This window comes from Chanodichthys erythropterus, chromosome 23 (assembly GCF_024489055.1).
Source record: "Chanodichthys erythropterus isolate Z2021 chromosome 23, ASM2448905v1, whole genome shotgun sequence".
NCBI classification, from domain to species: domain Eukaryota; kingdom Metazoa; phylum Chordata; class Actinopteri; order Cypriniformes; family Xenocyprididae; genus Chanodichthys; species Chanodichthys erythropterus.
The window spans coordinates 14,223,696-14,238,021 of NC_090243.1; the positions used below are offsets into that span (position 1 = coordinate 14,223,696).

Below are 14,326 nucleotides of genomic sequence, written 5' to 3' on the forward strand. Positions count from 1 at the left end.
GCACCACATATTGACAGAAAAACACAGAATTGTTGACATTTTTTGCAGATTTATTAAAAAAGAAAAACTGAAATATCACATGGTCCTAAGTATTCAGACCCTTTGCTGTAACACTCATATATTTAACTCAGGTGCTGTCCATTTCTTCTGATCCTTGAGATGGTTCTACACCTTCATTTGAGTCCAGCTGTGTTTGATTATACTGATTGGACTTGATTAGGAAAGCCACACACCTGTCTATATAAGACCTTACAGCTCACAGTGCATGTCAGAGCAAATGAGAATCATGAGGTCAAAGGAACTGCCTGAAGAGCTCAGAGACAGAATTGTGGCAAGGCACAGATCTGGCCAAGGTTACAAAAAAATTTCTGCTGCACTTAATGTTTCTAAGAGCACAGTGGCCTCCATAATCCTTAAATGGAAGACATTTGGGACGACCAGAACCCTTCCTAGGGCTGGTATCCGGCCAAACTGAGCTATCGGGGGAGAAGAGCCTTGGTGAGAGCTCAACTTTCAAATACTTGGTCAGCGTTTGCAGTGCACTTTCAGAAACCCTACACCTTCCCCAGTTCCACCTGTATAGATCTGCTACGGGAAATATATATATGCTATTGTACGGCAGCGGCATGTCTGTCTTGCTCACAGCAGTGTGTCGTGTATGTATTGGCAGTAGCAAGTCCCGTACTTGATCTGCAGCAGCGGCGTAGTATATTTATTCCGCCAAGACCATATCATATAATATAATAATGTCATATTAGTTGTGATGACAGGAATAACGATAAAGATATAGTTCTAAAAATCATTCTAAATATAAAAGAATAGTAAGAGTCCACACCACAGCTATAAAGATAATAACGATATAGAGAATTTATATCGTTGTGATCACTTTCAGACACAATTTTTTTCCAGCTGTTGATAAAATGATAAATGATAAAATACTGACAGCCAATCAGAATCCATTCTAATTTAAGGGCTCACACATTTAAAATGGCAGATGACATTGCGGAGAAGTTAATCACTGAGGTCCAGAAAAACAAGTCAAACCCCCTTTTCAAGGATACTTTAAAGAAAAAGGATATATGGAAATAACCTCGGAATAAATGGTGGGAAGTATTAATGAAGAGATCATTATGCCAGTCTAGCAAACAGCTTAACATAACATTACCTCAGGTATTCAAAGCTAGTTTCAACATCATTGCAGCGAAAGAGACTAGGCATTTTTATTCCACTATATTGACTTCGTCACCGTTAGATTATATTGATTACACTAGCTATTCACTTGAAACATAGCATGCTGAGGACATCTGCTGGTTAAAGCCATGTAAATGCAACAAGAACAGCAAAAACATGTTGTACACACTTTGAAACTGCAGCGTGTGAGCTTACAATAAAGAGACCATTATTGTTTGTTGGTGTGAACGGGCCTTAAGTCAGTTAGTGGGAGCTGTTTAGTTTTATCTCCAGTAAAATTTAAAGTTTCATACTTCATAAAAATGATGCATTGCAAATGTAACTTTTCAGGATTTATTTTACAGTATTTAATCAAAAGATTTCTCCATATGTATCCATAGAGGTCTGGGCTAAGCCCTGAATATCCACTGATATAGAGTCGCCAAATGAGTAGGAATCCTATGGATAGAACTGGTAGACCAGCAAAAATTCAACTACCATCTTCCAGAAAGCTGTTAAGAACTGTATTTTTTAGCATGGTGAGAATTGGCTTGGAAAATTAAATAAGTGAAGCCGCCCAGGTTCTATATGAGAAGCTCACTGAGAGAGTGTGAAGTGGCCGAGATCATGTTTCCTGTCGACACACTCCTGCCGGATCCATCAACGGGAGAATCTTCCACCCACAATTCCGAGCGAGCCAGCAATCCCCGTTCGCCGCCACGGTAATGTCTTAAGCCTGAATGGCAAATGAATATTTTTGCAAATATATTGCATGATTTTACAGTACAGGGCCTTCAAAAGATACAAAAGTGGTAAACCAAGGACAATAATCTCTCAGAAATCATTCTGCGTGACCTACATCAGTTTTCATTTTACTTTTTATGCACAAGCGATTTTGACAACGCGCGCAGCTGCTTCTGGGACCGCAAATGTAATATTGATCGTGCGTGCTTGCCAATAAGTTTTCTTTCTTTTAACATTAAAACACTGCCTCGTGCAAAACGCCACAAACCTGAAGTCTCACCTCCACATGGAATGAAAGCGGTTAAGCCCGGAGCAGATTAGACTCTAAACCGCTGTATGTTGACAGAAGGGATCTCATTAATTTTCAAGGATGAAAAAGAGTAGCCACTCCTCAAAAGGGAGCAGCGTGTGTCTTTAATGCTTTTGTTTTCCTCTCCTGTGAGCGTGTGTACTTCTCTGATGGTCTAATGAGGGATGCAGCGCTGATGCTTTGGCACACATGGCATCTGAAGCCCAGTGAATCAGTAATCACTAGTAAGCGTAAATACCGGTCTCCTTGGTGAGAGCATCTTAAAGGAGAACACATGGCACTGCATGAAAGGAAGAGCGTGCTTCACAATTCAACGTAATTGAGTTTGACAGGAAATATAATTGGTTACCTCAAAGAAAACTCAACTAAATCATCAAACGATATCAGGCATCTGTTTTTGGAGAGCATATAGTGTAACAAATGTCCAGAGATGAACATGGGACACAAAGTATACCACTAGTTAGTTATGTTTTTACCTGATTAACATAATTCCTTTAGTGAACTCAATAAATAATACTAAATTAATACTGGTTCTTGGGGTAAAGTATTTTACTATTAGGCCTATAGTATTTATTAAGGATGTACCGATGTAGCGGCCAATAATTGGTATCGGCTGATAAAACCAATTATTTTCACTATTGGCCAATTATATAAAAACAGCCGATGATCAGGAACGATTATATCCTGTCAATCAAAAGGAGGCAGAAAACTACCTTATGTGTAACTGAGTTGTTTCATTTTTTACTTGAGTGTAATTATTAGCCTATATCTATAAATGAATAACAGTTGAATGTAATCATTTGGGCTCTGTTGGTAATTTTAACCTCTAATATTGTAGTAAAGTACCAAGTGAAAACTCTGTGGTTTAAAGCATTCATTTTGGGAGATTTTTTTTTTTCCTCAAGAAAATCAAATCGGTATTGGCAGATATCATTCTGAATAATCGGATATCGGCTGAAAAAAGTTAGCATCGTGGATGTCTAGTGTTTATTAATATTTTGAATTAGGTTTTATTTGTATATTTTAATTTTAATTTTGTATTTTGTTTTAATTTTTTAAATATATGTATTAACTTATGCCAACCCAGCATTTTTTATTTTTTAATTTTTTTTCCTAGTTTTTATTAAATGTTACATTTTTCATCTAATATTTGTTTTATTTTATTCCAGCTTTAATTAAATTACCTGAAACAATTTTAGTTTTAGTTAAAGGGTTAGTTCACCCAAAAATGAATTGTCAAAATATTAATGACAAAAATTAATTACTCACCCTCATGTCGTTTCATACCTTCGTTCATCTTCGGAACACAAATTAAGCTATTTTTGATAAAATCTGATGGCTCAGTGAGGCCTCCTTTGCCAGCAAGATAATTAACACTTTCAGATGCTCAGAAATCTACTAAAGACATATTTAAAAAAGTTTATGTGACTACAGTGGTTCAATCAATATTATGAAGCGACGAAAATACTTTTTATGCACCAAAAAAACAAAATAGTGACTTTATTCAACAATATCTAGTGATGGGTGATTTCAAAACACTGCTTCATGAAACTTCGAAGCTTTTGTTTTGAATCAGTGGTTCGGAGCATGTATCACATTGCCAAAGTCAATAGGTTTTGCCTTATATCTGATTAGTTTTATATATTTGTGGACATTTTAATTAGACATTAGTAGGCATATAATTAAAAAGATTGATAGTAGTTAATAGTCTCTTATTGGCTCAGCTAAACAGGACAATAAGAGACTATTAACTACTATTATTCTTTCGTTTACTGAAATCACGTGACTTTGGCACTGAGCCATTGGATTTTATCAAAAATAACTACATTTGTGTTCTGAAGATGAAAGAAGGTCTTATGGGTGTGGAACGACATGAGGATGAATAATAAATGACAGAACTTTCATTTTTGGGTGAGCTAACCCTTTAACAATAACAAAAATGGCTGAGATGTTACAATTTGGCTACAATTCTTTATGTTTGGTTCTTGTTCCCCATAGAGTCTGCCCAGTTTTGGACCGTACCTGCAGGAAAAGAAGGAGGTGATTGCGAACCACAAAAAGAAACTGAAAGGCTACAGTGACGACACAGTTTCCACTGAAGGAACGAGACTTTACACTCCCAAGGGTCCTGTGCCAAGAGTTAAAGTGAGTTAGCTTAAAATATACACTTGCTTGTGTATCGTTGAAGCTCAGAAACATTTTCCGACCTTTGATCTTTGGTCCAAAGTTCCCATATGTTTGTGTTTTTGTGCTCAGGATGTGATAGCCAAAGCTCTGAAACACATCGGTGCCTATCAAGAGCTAAACATTCAGGAGCAAGTGCAGGCTCTGATCGATCCGGAGATGTGCATTAACTGTGGGAAGTGTTACATGACCTGTAACGATGCTGGATACCAGGTGCGCACCTCCCTCCGTCCACCCACCCACCCACACAGAAACACACACATACCGCCTGTTTGTTCCCACACAAAGCGATAGCTCCAGCCTCTGGCTGTAAAATTACAGCTCCTGGCCATTCCAGGGCTCCAAGACTTCAGCTAGTAGGGTTATAAACTAAAAAAGAACCATGTCCTGCTCTCAGCAGCTAGCACTTTTTCATCTCTAGCTAACAGAATGAGGTTTTCATTTGCAAAAACAATGAAAATAGACCATAGAATGGGCAAAAATGTGGCCTAGCATGCTTAACATTCTGTATGACTTCAAATATACTGAAATCACTACTTAAACCAATGTAACTATAAATACCAAACTAAAATAATTTGTTACAAAGCACTTTTCTCGGCACTCAAAGTGCTTTACATATGGAAGGAGGAAGCTCCTCGACCACCACTAGTGTGAAGCATTCACCTGGATGATGCAACGACAGCCATATTGCGTCAGAATGCCCACCACACACCAGCTTATTGGTGGAAAGGAGATGGAGTGAAGAAATCCAATCAGTATATATGGAGATGATTAGGAGGCCTTGATGATGGATAGAGGCCAATGGGCAAATTTGGCCAGGATGCCAGGGTTACACCCCTACTTTTTTTTCCCACAAGGACATCCTGGGATTTTTAATGACCACAGAGAGTCAGGACCTCGCTTTAACTTCTCATCTGAAGGATGCAGGTAAAGTGTCCCTATTACTATATTGGGGCGTTAGGACCCACACCACCTGGTGAGCGCCCCCTGCTGGCCTCACTAACACCTCTTCCAGCAGCAACTTAGCTTTCCCAGGAGGTCTCCCATCCAGGTACTGACCAGGCCCAACTCTGCTTAGCTTCAGTGGGCGACCAGTCTTGGGCTACAGGGTCATATCAGCTGGCGAATACCAATATACCAATATAATAATATCTACCCTGACATAAAAAAGTGCCTAAAAAGTGTCAAAAAAGCCATTAAAAAACAAAAAAACAAGTGCTGCTATGGCGCCTCTTACTGGCAGGCTAAAGATGGCTCATTATCGCACATGATTTTCCCTTTAGAGACTCTAATGAATATTAGCGCTGAAAACAGTGATGTCCCCTTGTGCTTCAGCCTGCAGAAGTACGGCAAGTGGGATGGCTCTGACAGTTTTATTAAAGTATTCATCTCACCCTCTCCTGTTAAATAAATGTCCCTTGCAATTTATCATAAGGGTATTGATGAAGTAGAGTGCGGGTTTTATCAAAGCAGTAATTGTTCACAGTGACGCTCATTGTCTGTGAGTGGATCTCTAAGAGGAATTACACATTATTAATGCTTTCTAATATAGAGGAGCATTCGTCAACATAATGTGTCACGATCAAATAGGTGGCCCATCAAGCAATACAAAACAGCACTCTGACGTGCTAGCAGCAATCCGGTTATGTTTGAAAAGGAGCCCGTACTCGATTTCACCTGCCAAAATAATGTCTAATCTTCCTGTCGTACAAACACAATATTTTACTGATTGTTTTAACAGTTTAGATTGATGGGCGTTCCTTCCTCTGCTCCGTAGTGTATTCACGTTTCACCACAATATTGAGCAAAAATTAATAAAAAGTTGTATGTTACATAAAGGAAATGAAGCCTATTTTAAGCCCATCTAAGATTTTTTTTTTTAAGATTTCATGACAACTACACACATTCTCATTACTGTCTGTAATCTATTTTTCAGGGTAATTAACTTTTTTTGTTTGTTTGTTTGTTTTTTAAAGAAAGAAATCTAATATCGCTTCACGTTCATTACTTTAATATAGTTTTGTACTGTATTTCAGTAAAAATAATAATTACATTATATTATTGTTGCTGTCATTGTTATTATTATTAATCATCATTTTAAAATCAGCTTAAAAAATTAAAAAGGCATATACTATAAATATTATAATTATGCATAAATACTTCAGAATTTTGTCAATTATATTATATTGTTTTTTGTACTGTATTACAGTAAAAATAATAATGAAATAATTACATTTATTATTATTGTTGCTGTTATTATTGTTGTTGTTATTGTTGTTATTATTAATCATCATCATTTTTAAACCAGCTGGGAAAAAATTTATACTATAAATATTATCATTATGTATAAATTCTTCAAAATTTTGTCATATTATATTATATTATATTATATATTTATTTGTACTGTATTACAGTAAAAATGAATTACAAATAATTAAAAACTTAAAATAATTACATTTATTGTTGTTGTTGCTGTTGTTATTATTATCATTATTATTATAATTATTATTAATCATTTTTAAATCAGCTTAAAAAGTTATAAAGCAGATATTACAAATATTATCACAATGTAAAAATATTTTACAATTTTGTCTATTATATTGTATTGTTTTTTTGTACTATATTACAGTAAATAAATAATATTAAATAATATTGAAATAATTAAATTTATTATTATTAATAATATTAATCATCATCATTTTTAAACCAGCTGGTAAAAAAATAAAAGGCAGATACTACAAATATTATCATGATGTATAAATTATTCAGAATTTTGTCATTATATTACAGTATATTATATTATATTATAGACAGTTTACAGTAAAAAAAAATATTAATAAATTAATAAAATTAATAAATTATTATTATTATTAATCATTATCATTTTTAAACCAGCTTAAAAAATTAAAGCAGATATTAAATACTATACTATATAAATACTGTATAAATACTTTTATATATATATTTGTGTTTTGTATTGTAGGCCTAATCTCAATATTATATGTAATACTATGTATATCAATGTGCATACATTTAATAAATTAAAAGGCAGATTCTGAAAATATTGCCAACATTTTTTTTTTTTTTTTTTTTTTAAATACAATAATGAGAATTTAACCCTAAAACCCTGAAATGGCTCATATTTTTTCTTATTTTGATTTTGGAAAATGTGTGAAATATGACCCACATAACATGTTCTAGACAGGTTTCACACATCTGTGTCATTCTGTGTATGGACAGCACGCAGTCTTTGTTGCATTTGTATTGTGTGACGTCCAGCCGTAGCAGGTTGTCGCCCCTGGTGAGGATATAATGATTCTAATGTCTCTGTGTCTGGCAGGCCATTGTGTTTGACCCTGAGACTCATCTCCCCGCGATTCAGGACAGCTGCACCGGCTGCACTCTCTGCCTCAGCGTCTGCCCCATCATCGACTGCATCAAGATGGTTGCCAGGACAACGCCTTACGTGCCAAAGCGCGGCCTCCCTCAAGTCGTGGAGCCCGTGTGCTGAGAGAAATACGAGACCACAAAGATAAAAATGCCTACATCACAGCATCGAATTTACCTCGTAATTGCAATGTGAAGAATTAACTTTGTTGTGGGGTAGGGAGGGGGAGCAAATAATTAGATTTAAAAAAAATAATAATTGCCTTATTTTCAGGAGCCAATTATCTAGAAATAATCTTAGGGGGTGTAAAGCGTGGTGTTATTTTGAAACAATAGCAAGGCAATTTGTCGAGGTGAAGTTCCTGTCTCTCTTTCTCTGAGGGCTGATGGGAATGAATCAGAGCAGTGGGAATAATGGCTGTTTATGCAGATGTGGGAAGACTGTGCTCTGCCTGAACGCTGTATCCTTTAACAAGAGCCACAATGATGGATCGTCCACTACATCCACAACAGAATGCAATCACATATACAAGAGGTGGTGATGGGAAATGAGGAAATGAATGGATTTTAATTGAATGGTGGATGGTTTGGCACGGAATCACACTCGACGTTGTTTTCCAAAATATATGATGATTAGAAAAGGTTTGTTTGATGTTATACATGCTATATTGTATACAAAAAGCCTGCATACCTCTAAAACTACACACAAAGTATTAGTTAACCACTTTTATTTCTAATTGACATTAATGTCCCTTTAACCCTTAATAACAAATGTGGTTGAATTTGATTGCATTAGCCATCTGGATAGGGTCATTTAGAGAGCCGGTCAACCCTAGAAATATACCGAACATTTAAGTAAAGGTCATCTATGACTATTTCCAGACATTAGAGATGAAGACTAGCTGTTATTCATCTTGGACCCAAAAGGTCAAGTCTGACCACCTCTATCTCAACAAATACAGGGCCCGTCCATACTGCACATACAAGCACCTCGCTTGCTCCCTACAGACGATCAAACATGGTGATGGCTGGTCAGGATAGCTGAGCACTGGGTCAATACTGGGTCATATTTCAGCAATATATATATATATATATATATATATATATATATATATATATATATATATATATATATATATATATATATATATATATATATATATATAGTGCTGTCAAATCGATTAATCATGATTAATCGCAACTAACCTAAAAGTTTGTAAATATACATACTGTATATTTACAAACTTTTAGGTTAGTTGCGATTAATCATGATTAATCGATTTGACAGAATGTGTGTGTGTTTATATATATATATATATATATATATATATATATATATATATATATATATATATATATATATACACACACACATTATATTCACAAACTTTTGTTAGATGCGATTAATCACGATTAATCGATTTGACAGCACTATATATATATATATATATATATATATATATATATATATATATATATATATATATATATATATATATTTAATCAAGATTAATCGCATCTAACAAAAGTTGGTAAATATAATGTGTGTGTATGTGTGTGTATATATATATATACATACACACACACTGTATATTTACAAACTTATGTTAGATGAGATTCATTGCGATTAATCGATTTGAAATTAATCGATTTGAACTATACACTATACATATACACTCTATATATATATATATATATATATATATATATATATATATATATATATATATATATATATATATATATATATATATATAATATATATATATATCGGGTTAAAGTGTGACCAAAAACATTCAGGTTTTTACATTGATTTATCTGAATATGTTTCATACCACTGATCTAATTATCAAATTTTTTGCCTAATAATGTATACTTATCTGTAAGCCTACTTACGTATTGTAATATGTACTTATCTGTAATTGCCCACTTATGGACTTGCATATTAATAAAAAGCCTTGTTGTCAATCTTATTTGACTAGCACTGTTAAGCAATTCCCTTATGTACTGTATTAATACTATAATAACGGTTTGGGTTAATGAGGGCAATCTGCAGATCGGCAACACGCGAAAAACATTTGAAGGAGACTGGAATAATTGAGGTCCCATGCGTTCACCTATGAGGGTGAGAGTTCATATTTGTTATGTAGATGTCACGTAGTCTGTGTTGTTTACAGACGGATGGAAGCCAAACGCTGCCGGCTGGTTTGATTAGTCGCCGGGCAGATCAGAGTCTGCCAATAAATCGGGTTCCACTCTGAAAGCGGGCTCCGAGTCTCGGCTTCAGGGGTTACAGGTTAGTGTAAATGTTTACTTCCTCATTGGCTGGCTGGTGAGATAATTAGAATGACATTTTGCATGGTCGCAGTGCAGGATGCATGGCGCACCCCCCTTCTCCGCTTGTGTCGTAGCGCACATCATTAAAAATCAACATGGCATCAATCTCGCACCAGTGGTGTGAACTCGAGGCCAGTGCAAACGATCATCAGTGCCGTATTAAGCCGGCGGCAGCGTGTGGGGGTGTGCTGACGTGTCTCCTTTGCGGAGATGACGAGGGTGCTGGCCTTAACGCTCACTTCAGCAGCCAGACTTTTCTAAAAAGTCCTTTCTGCTTGTTAAAGTACACACTGAACAACAGCATAATTGTGCTTGTCGCAAACAAATGTATTAATTAATGCATTCTGCCGACTACGCAAGGAAGCGTAGAAATGCAGCCAACTTATCAGGATTCACAGGCAGCCACAGAAATGTAGTTTGAAGTGTTCAGGTGAATGGAATATTAAACAATTTGAGATTAAAATCTTCTTTGATTGATTGTACCTCCATTAATGTTAATGATGTTCTGAAAAACATTGCTCTTCTGTTCGGGTCACATCTGTATCCACTCTTTGGCGAGTGAGGGTCACGCAGCTTGAACATGGCTAACCGTGAGGTTTTTGTCACGCATGTTTTCCAATTAGCTTTGGCTTTAATTTCAATCCATTGTCTAACGTCTGGATTTGAGCCAAGAACCAGAGTGGAATTTAAATGATGATCCACTAGACTGCTTCACATTTCAACATTTAAAAGACTCGTGCAATGCCTGTGTGTGTGTGTCAGTGTTCTGTATTTACATGCACTTTTCCCTAAAAATCTATGTTAGTCGAAGTCTTTATTCAGTTCTCCATGACCCTTTGACCATCTGAGAGTTTAATATCAAAAGAAAGCATACTACATTATAACATTATTTTAATGACAGTTAAAGGCACAATATGTAAGATTTTTAGATCAAAATATCCAAAAACCACTAGAACAAATGTTTCCAACAATGTTTAAATCCAGAGAAATCAGCTATTTTAACCAGGACACGGACCGTGTCATTCCATCGCCCAGCCAATGATGTTATATCCACTCTACCCTCAATTTCCAGGACTTGAAGTCTCTCATAGCAGCAGCAGAGCGAATGAAAAGTGTAATGTTATAACATAACTTTCAGCACACTCAAATATATTTAGTATGATTGTTTGAACCATATAAAACAGCACTGGAAGCGGCCGACTGCAGCATAAAAATAATAAAAGCTTCACTGGACTCGAGATCGGTGTGTATCGCAGGTGTCTTTCATTAGCATTTGCTCCAGCGGCCTCGTTCCGCTCCCACAGCTCTCGGCTCGCCCTGCTTCATTCAACAGTAACGTTAATAAAACTTTAATACATTAGCTCATCCATGAACATGATTTCTGCCCAAGTCCGTTGGATTCCTTTCCATCGGCTGTGGATGTGAAGACGACAACTCCCATGATTCCACGCTCATTCACGGCATCATCAAGCTACACCTTTGTTTTAAAGGTGCCCTAGAATTAAAAATTGAATTCATCTTGGCATAGTTGAATAACAAGAGTTCAGTACATGGAAATACATACAGTGAGTCTCAAACTCCATTGTTTCCTCCTCCTTATATAAATCTCATTTGTTTAAAAGACCTCCGAAGAACAGGCGAATCTCAACATAACACCGACTGTTACGTAACAGTCGGGATCATTAATATGTACGCCCCCAATATTTGCATATGCCAGCTCATGTTCAAGCATTAGACAAGGGCAGAACGTCTAGATGTGCACAGCTGAATCATCAGACTAGGTAAGCAAACAAGAACAACAGTGAAAAATGGCAGTGATAATAACTGATATGATCCATGATAACATGATATTTTTAGTGATATTTGTAAACTGTCTTTCTAAATGCTTGTAATGTACTGATAAATGTGGTTAAAGTTACCATCGTTTCTTACTGTATTCACGGAGACAAGACTGTCGTTATTTTTATTTTTTAAACACTTGCAGTCTGTATAATTCATAAACACAACTTCATTCTTTATAAATCTCTCCAACAGTGTGTAATGTTAGCTTTAGCCACGGAGCACTATCAAACTCATTCAGAATCCAATATAAACATCCAAATAAATACCATACTTACGCGATTAGACATGTTGCATGACGAACACTTTGTAAAGATCCATTTTGAGGGTTATATTAGCTGTGTGAACTTTGTTTATGCTGTTTAAGGCAAGCGCGAGCTCCGTGGGCAGGAGCGTGAGCAGTTAAAGGGGCCGCAGCCTAAATCGGCTCATATTTAATGATGCCCCAAAATAGGCAGTTAAAAAAAATCTATGGGGTATTTTGAGCTGAAACATCACAGACACGTTCAGGGGACACCTTAGACTTATATTACATCTTTTAAAAAGACGTTCTACGGCACCTTTAAATAAGCAACCTCTAGTGGTGAAAATTACATATTGTGCCTTTTAAACCCAAAATTCTCATTACAATAATGTGATTTTACTATAAAACAGTAACTCAATAACTGTCATCAATAACTTGCAGCATTAAAGGATTAGTTCACTTAAGAATTAAAATTTCCTGATAATTTACTCACCCCCATATCATCCAAGATGTTTGTCTTTCTTTCTTCAGTCAAAAAGACATTAAGGTTTTTGAGGAAAACATTCCAGGATTTTTCTCTACACAATCCCAGATGAAGAATAAGGGTCTTATCTAGTGAAACGATCGTCATTTTCTAAAAAAAATAAAAATGTATTTACGTTTTAACCACAAATGCTCGTCTTGCACTAGCTCTGTGATGCGCCACACATTAGTAATCACATTGGAAAGGTCACGCGTGACACGTTGGTGGAAGTACTGCAGTAGAGCGAAAAACTCTCATTTTGTCCTTCAACTTCAAAATCGTCCAACATCGTTGTTTTACCTTTTTTTGTAAAGACCGTTTGACTTAGTCTTTCCACGTTCGCTTTGTAAACACTGGATCGGTACTTCCACCTATGTTATCACGTGATCTTTCCAACATTATTCGTCATGCGTGGCACATCGCAGAGCTAGTGCAAGATGAGCATTTACGGTTAAAATGTATATACATTTTTATTTTATTTTTTTAGAAAATGACCAATCGTTTTGCCAGCCAAGACCCTTATTCCTTGGCTGCGATCGTGTAGAGCCCTTTGAAGCTGTATTGAAACTTTAGACCTTCAACCCGTTGGTCCCCATTGAAGTCCACTATATAATCCTGGAATGTTTTCCTCAAAAACCTTAATTTCTTTTTAACTGAAGAAAGAAAGACATAAACATCTTGGATGACATGGAGGTGAGTAAATTTTCAGAAAATTTTAATTCTGAAGTGAACTAATCCTAATCCTTAAATGTAATATAAGTACTACCATTATTTAAAAATAATATTATATATTAATATCTTTTCATATTAAAGTAATGAGAATTACAGGGAAATATGCTTAATTGTCAAGAAAATATCGCAATTAAAAATATCTCAGGTTATACTTTACCCCAATAAATCAATAAATAGATTTTTGACCATTTAACGGTGTCATTCAAAATGAACAATTTGTAACCAATATGGTAACCAACCAGTTTTGGGTACCATTGAAAAAGACTTTTCTCAAAATAGCTTCTTTTATGTTCCAAAGAAGAAAGAAAGTCATGCAGGTCTGAAATGATGACAGAATTTCCATTTTTTTGGTGGACTATCATTTTAAATAGGCTATTTCTGTTTCTATACCTTTAAGACAAACAAACAATATGATTTACAGACTGTACTAATTCACACTTTTGTTCATCAAGTTGCTGAATGCTGCAGTCATATATCACACGTGCGGTCATATGTTAATTTTCTTAGGTGATGTCAACATCATAATGATCTACATTTTCACAGTTTAGGCTCTATTAATGTTCAGGGTGGACTGATTTTCTACTATATTTAATAAAAAAAAAAAATCACCTATTTACCATTTTCTTCACTTCTTTAGCATTCCTGTGTAGCTCAAACAGTAGAACATGATGCTAGCAACATCTGGGTCATGGGTTTGATTCCTAGGGAATGCCTGAAATAATAAAATGCATACTTTGAATGCAGTGTAAGTTGCTACGGATAAAAGCATTGATGTAAATGCACTTCAACCCTAAAGCAACAAGTTCTGTATGTTCAAGAAGTATAAATTCAGCATTTTTGTCTTCTCTGTCAGTGG

The 14,326-nt window shown here is 35.6% G+C and overlaps 1 protein-coding gene across 10 annotated transcripts in view; it reads left to right on the forward strand.

Moving 5' to 3' along the window:
- Positions 1 to 8,852, forward strand: part of dpyda.1 (dihydropyrimidine dehydrogenase a, tandem duplicate 1) — a 239,481-nt gene extending 230,629 nt beyond the window's left edge. For all 10 annotated transcript variants that reach the window (XM_067378763.1, XM_067378754.1, XM_067378755.1 and 7 more), the window contains 3 exons: positions 4,223 to 4,369; positions 4,481 to 4,621; positions 7,749 to 8,852. In XM_067378763.1, the coding sequence (XP_067234864.1) occupies positions 4,223 to 4,369; positions 4,481 to 4,621; positions 7,749 to 7,919 (459 nt within the window). In that variant the 3' untranslated portion in view covers positions 7,920 to 8,852. The remainder of the gene's footprint in view (positions 1 to 4,222; positions 4,370 to 4,480; positions 4,622 to 7,748) is intronic.
- The last annotated feature ends 5,474 nt before the right edge of the window (positions 8,853 to 14,326 follow it).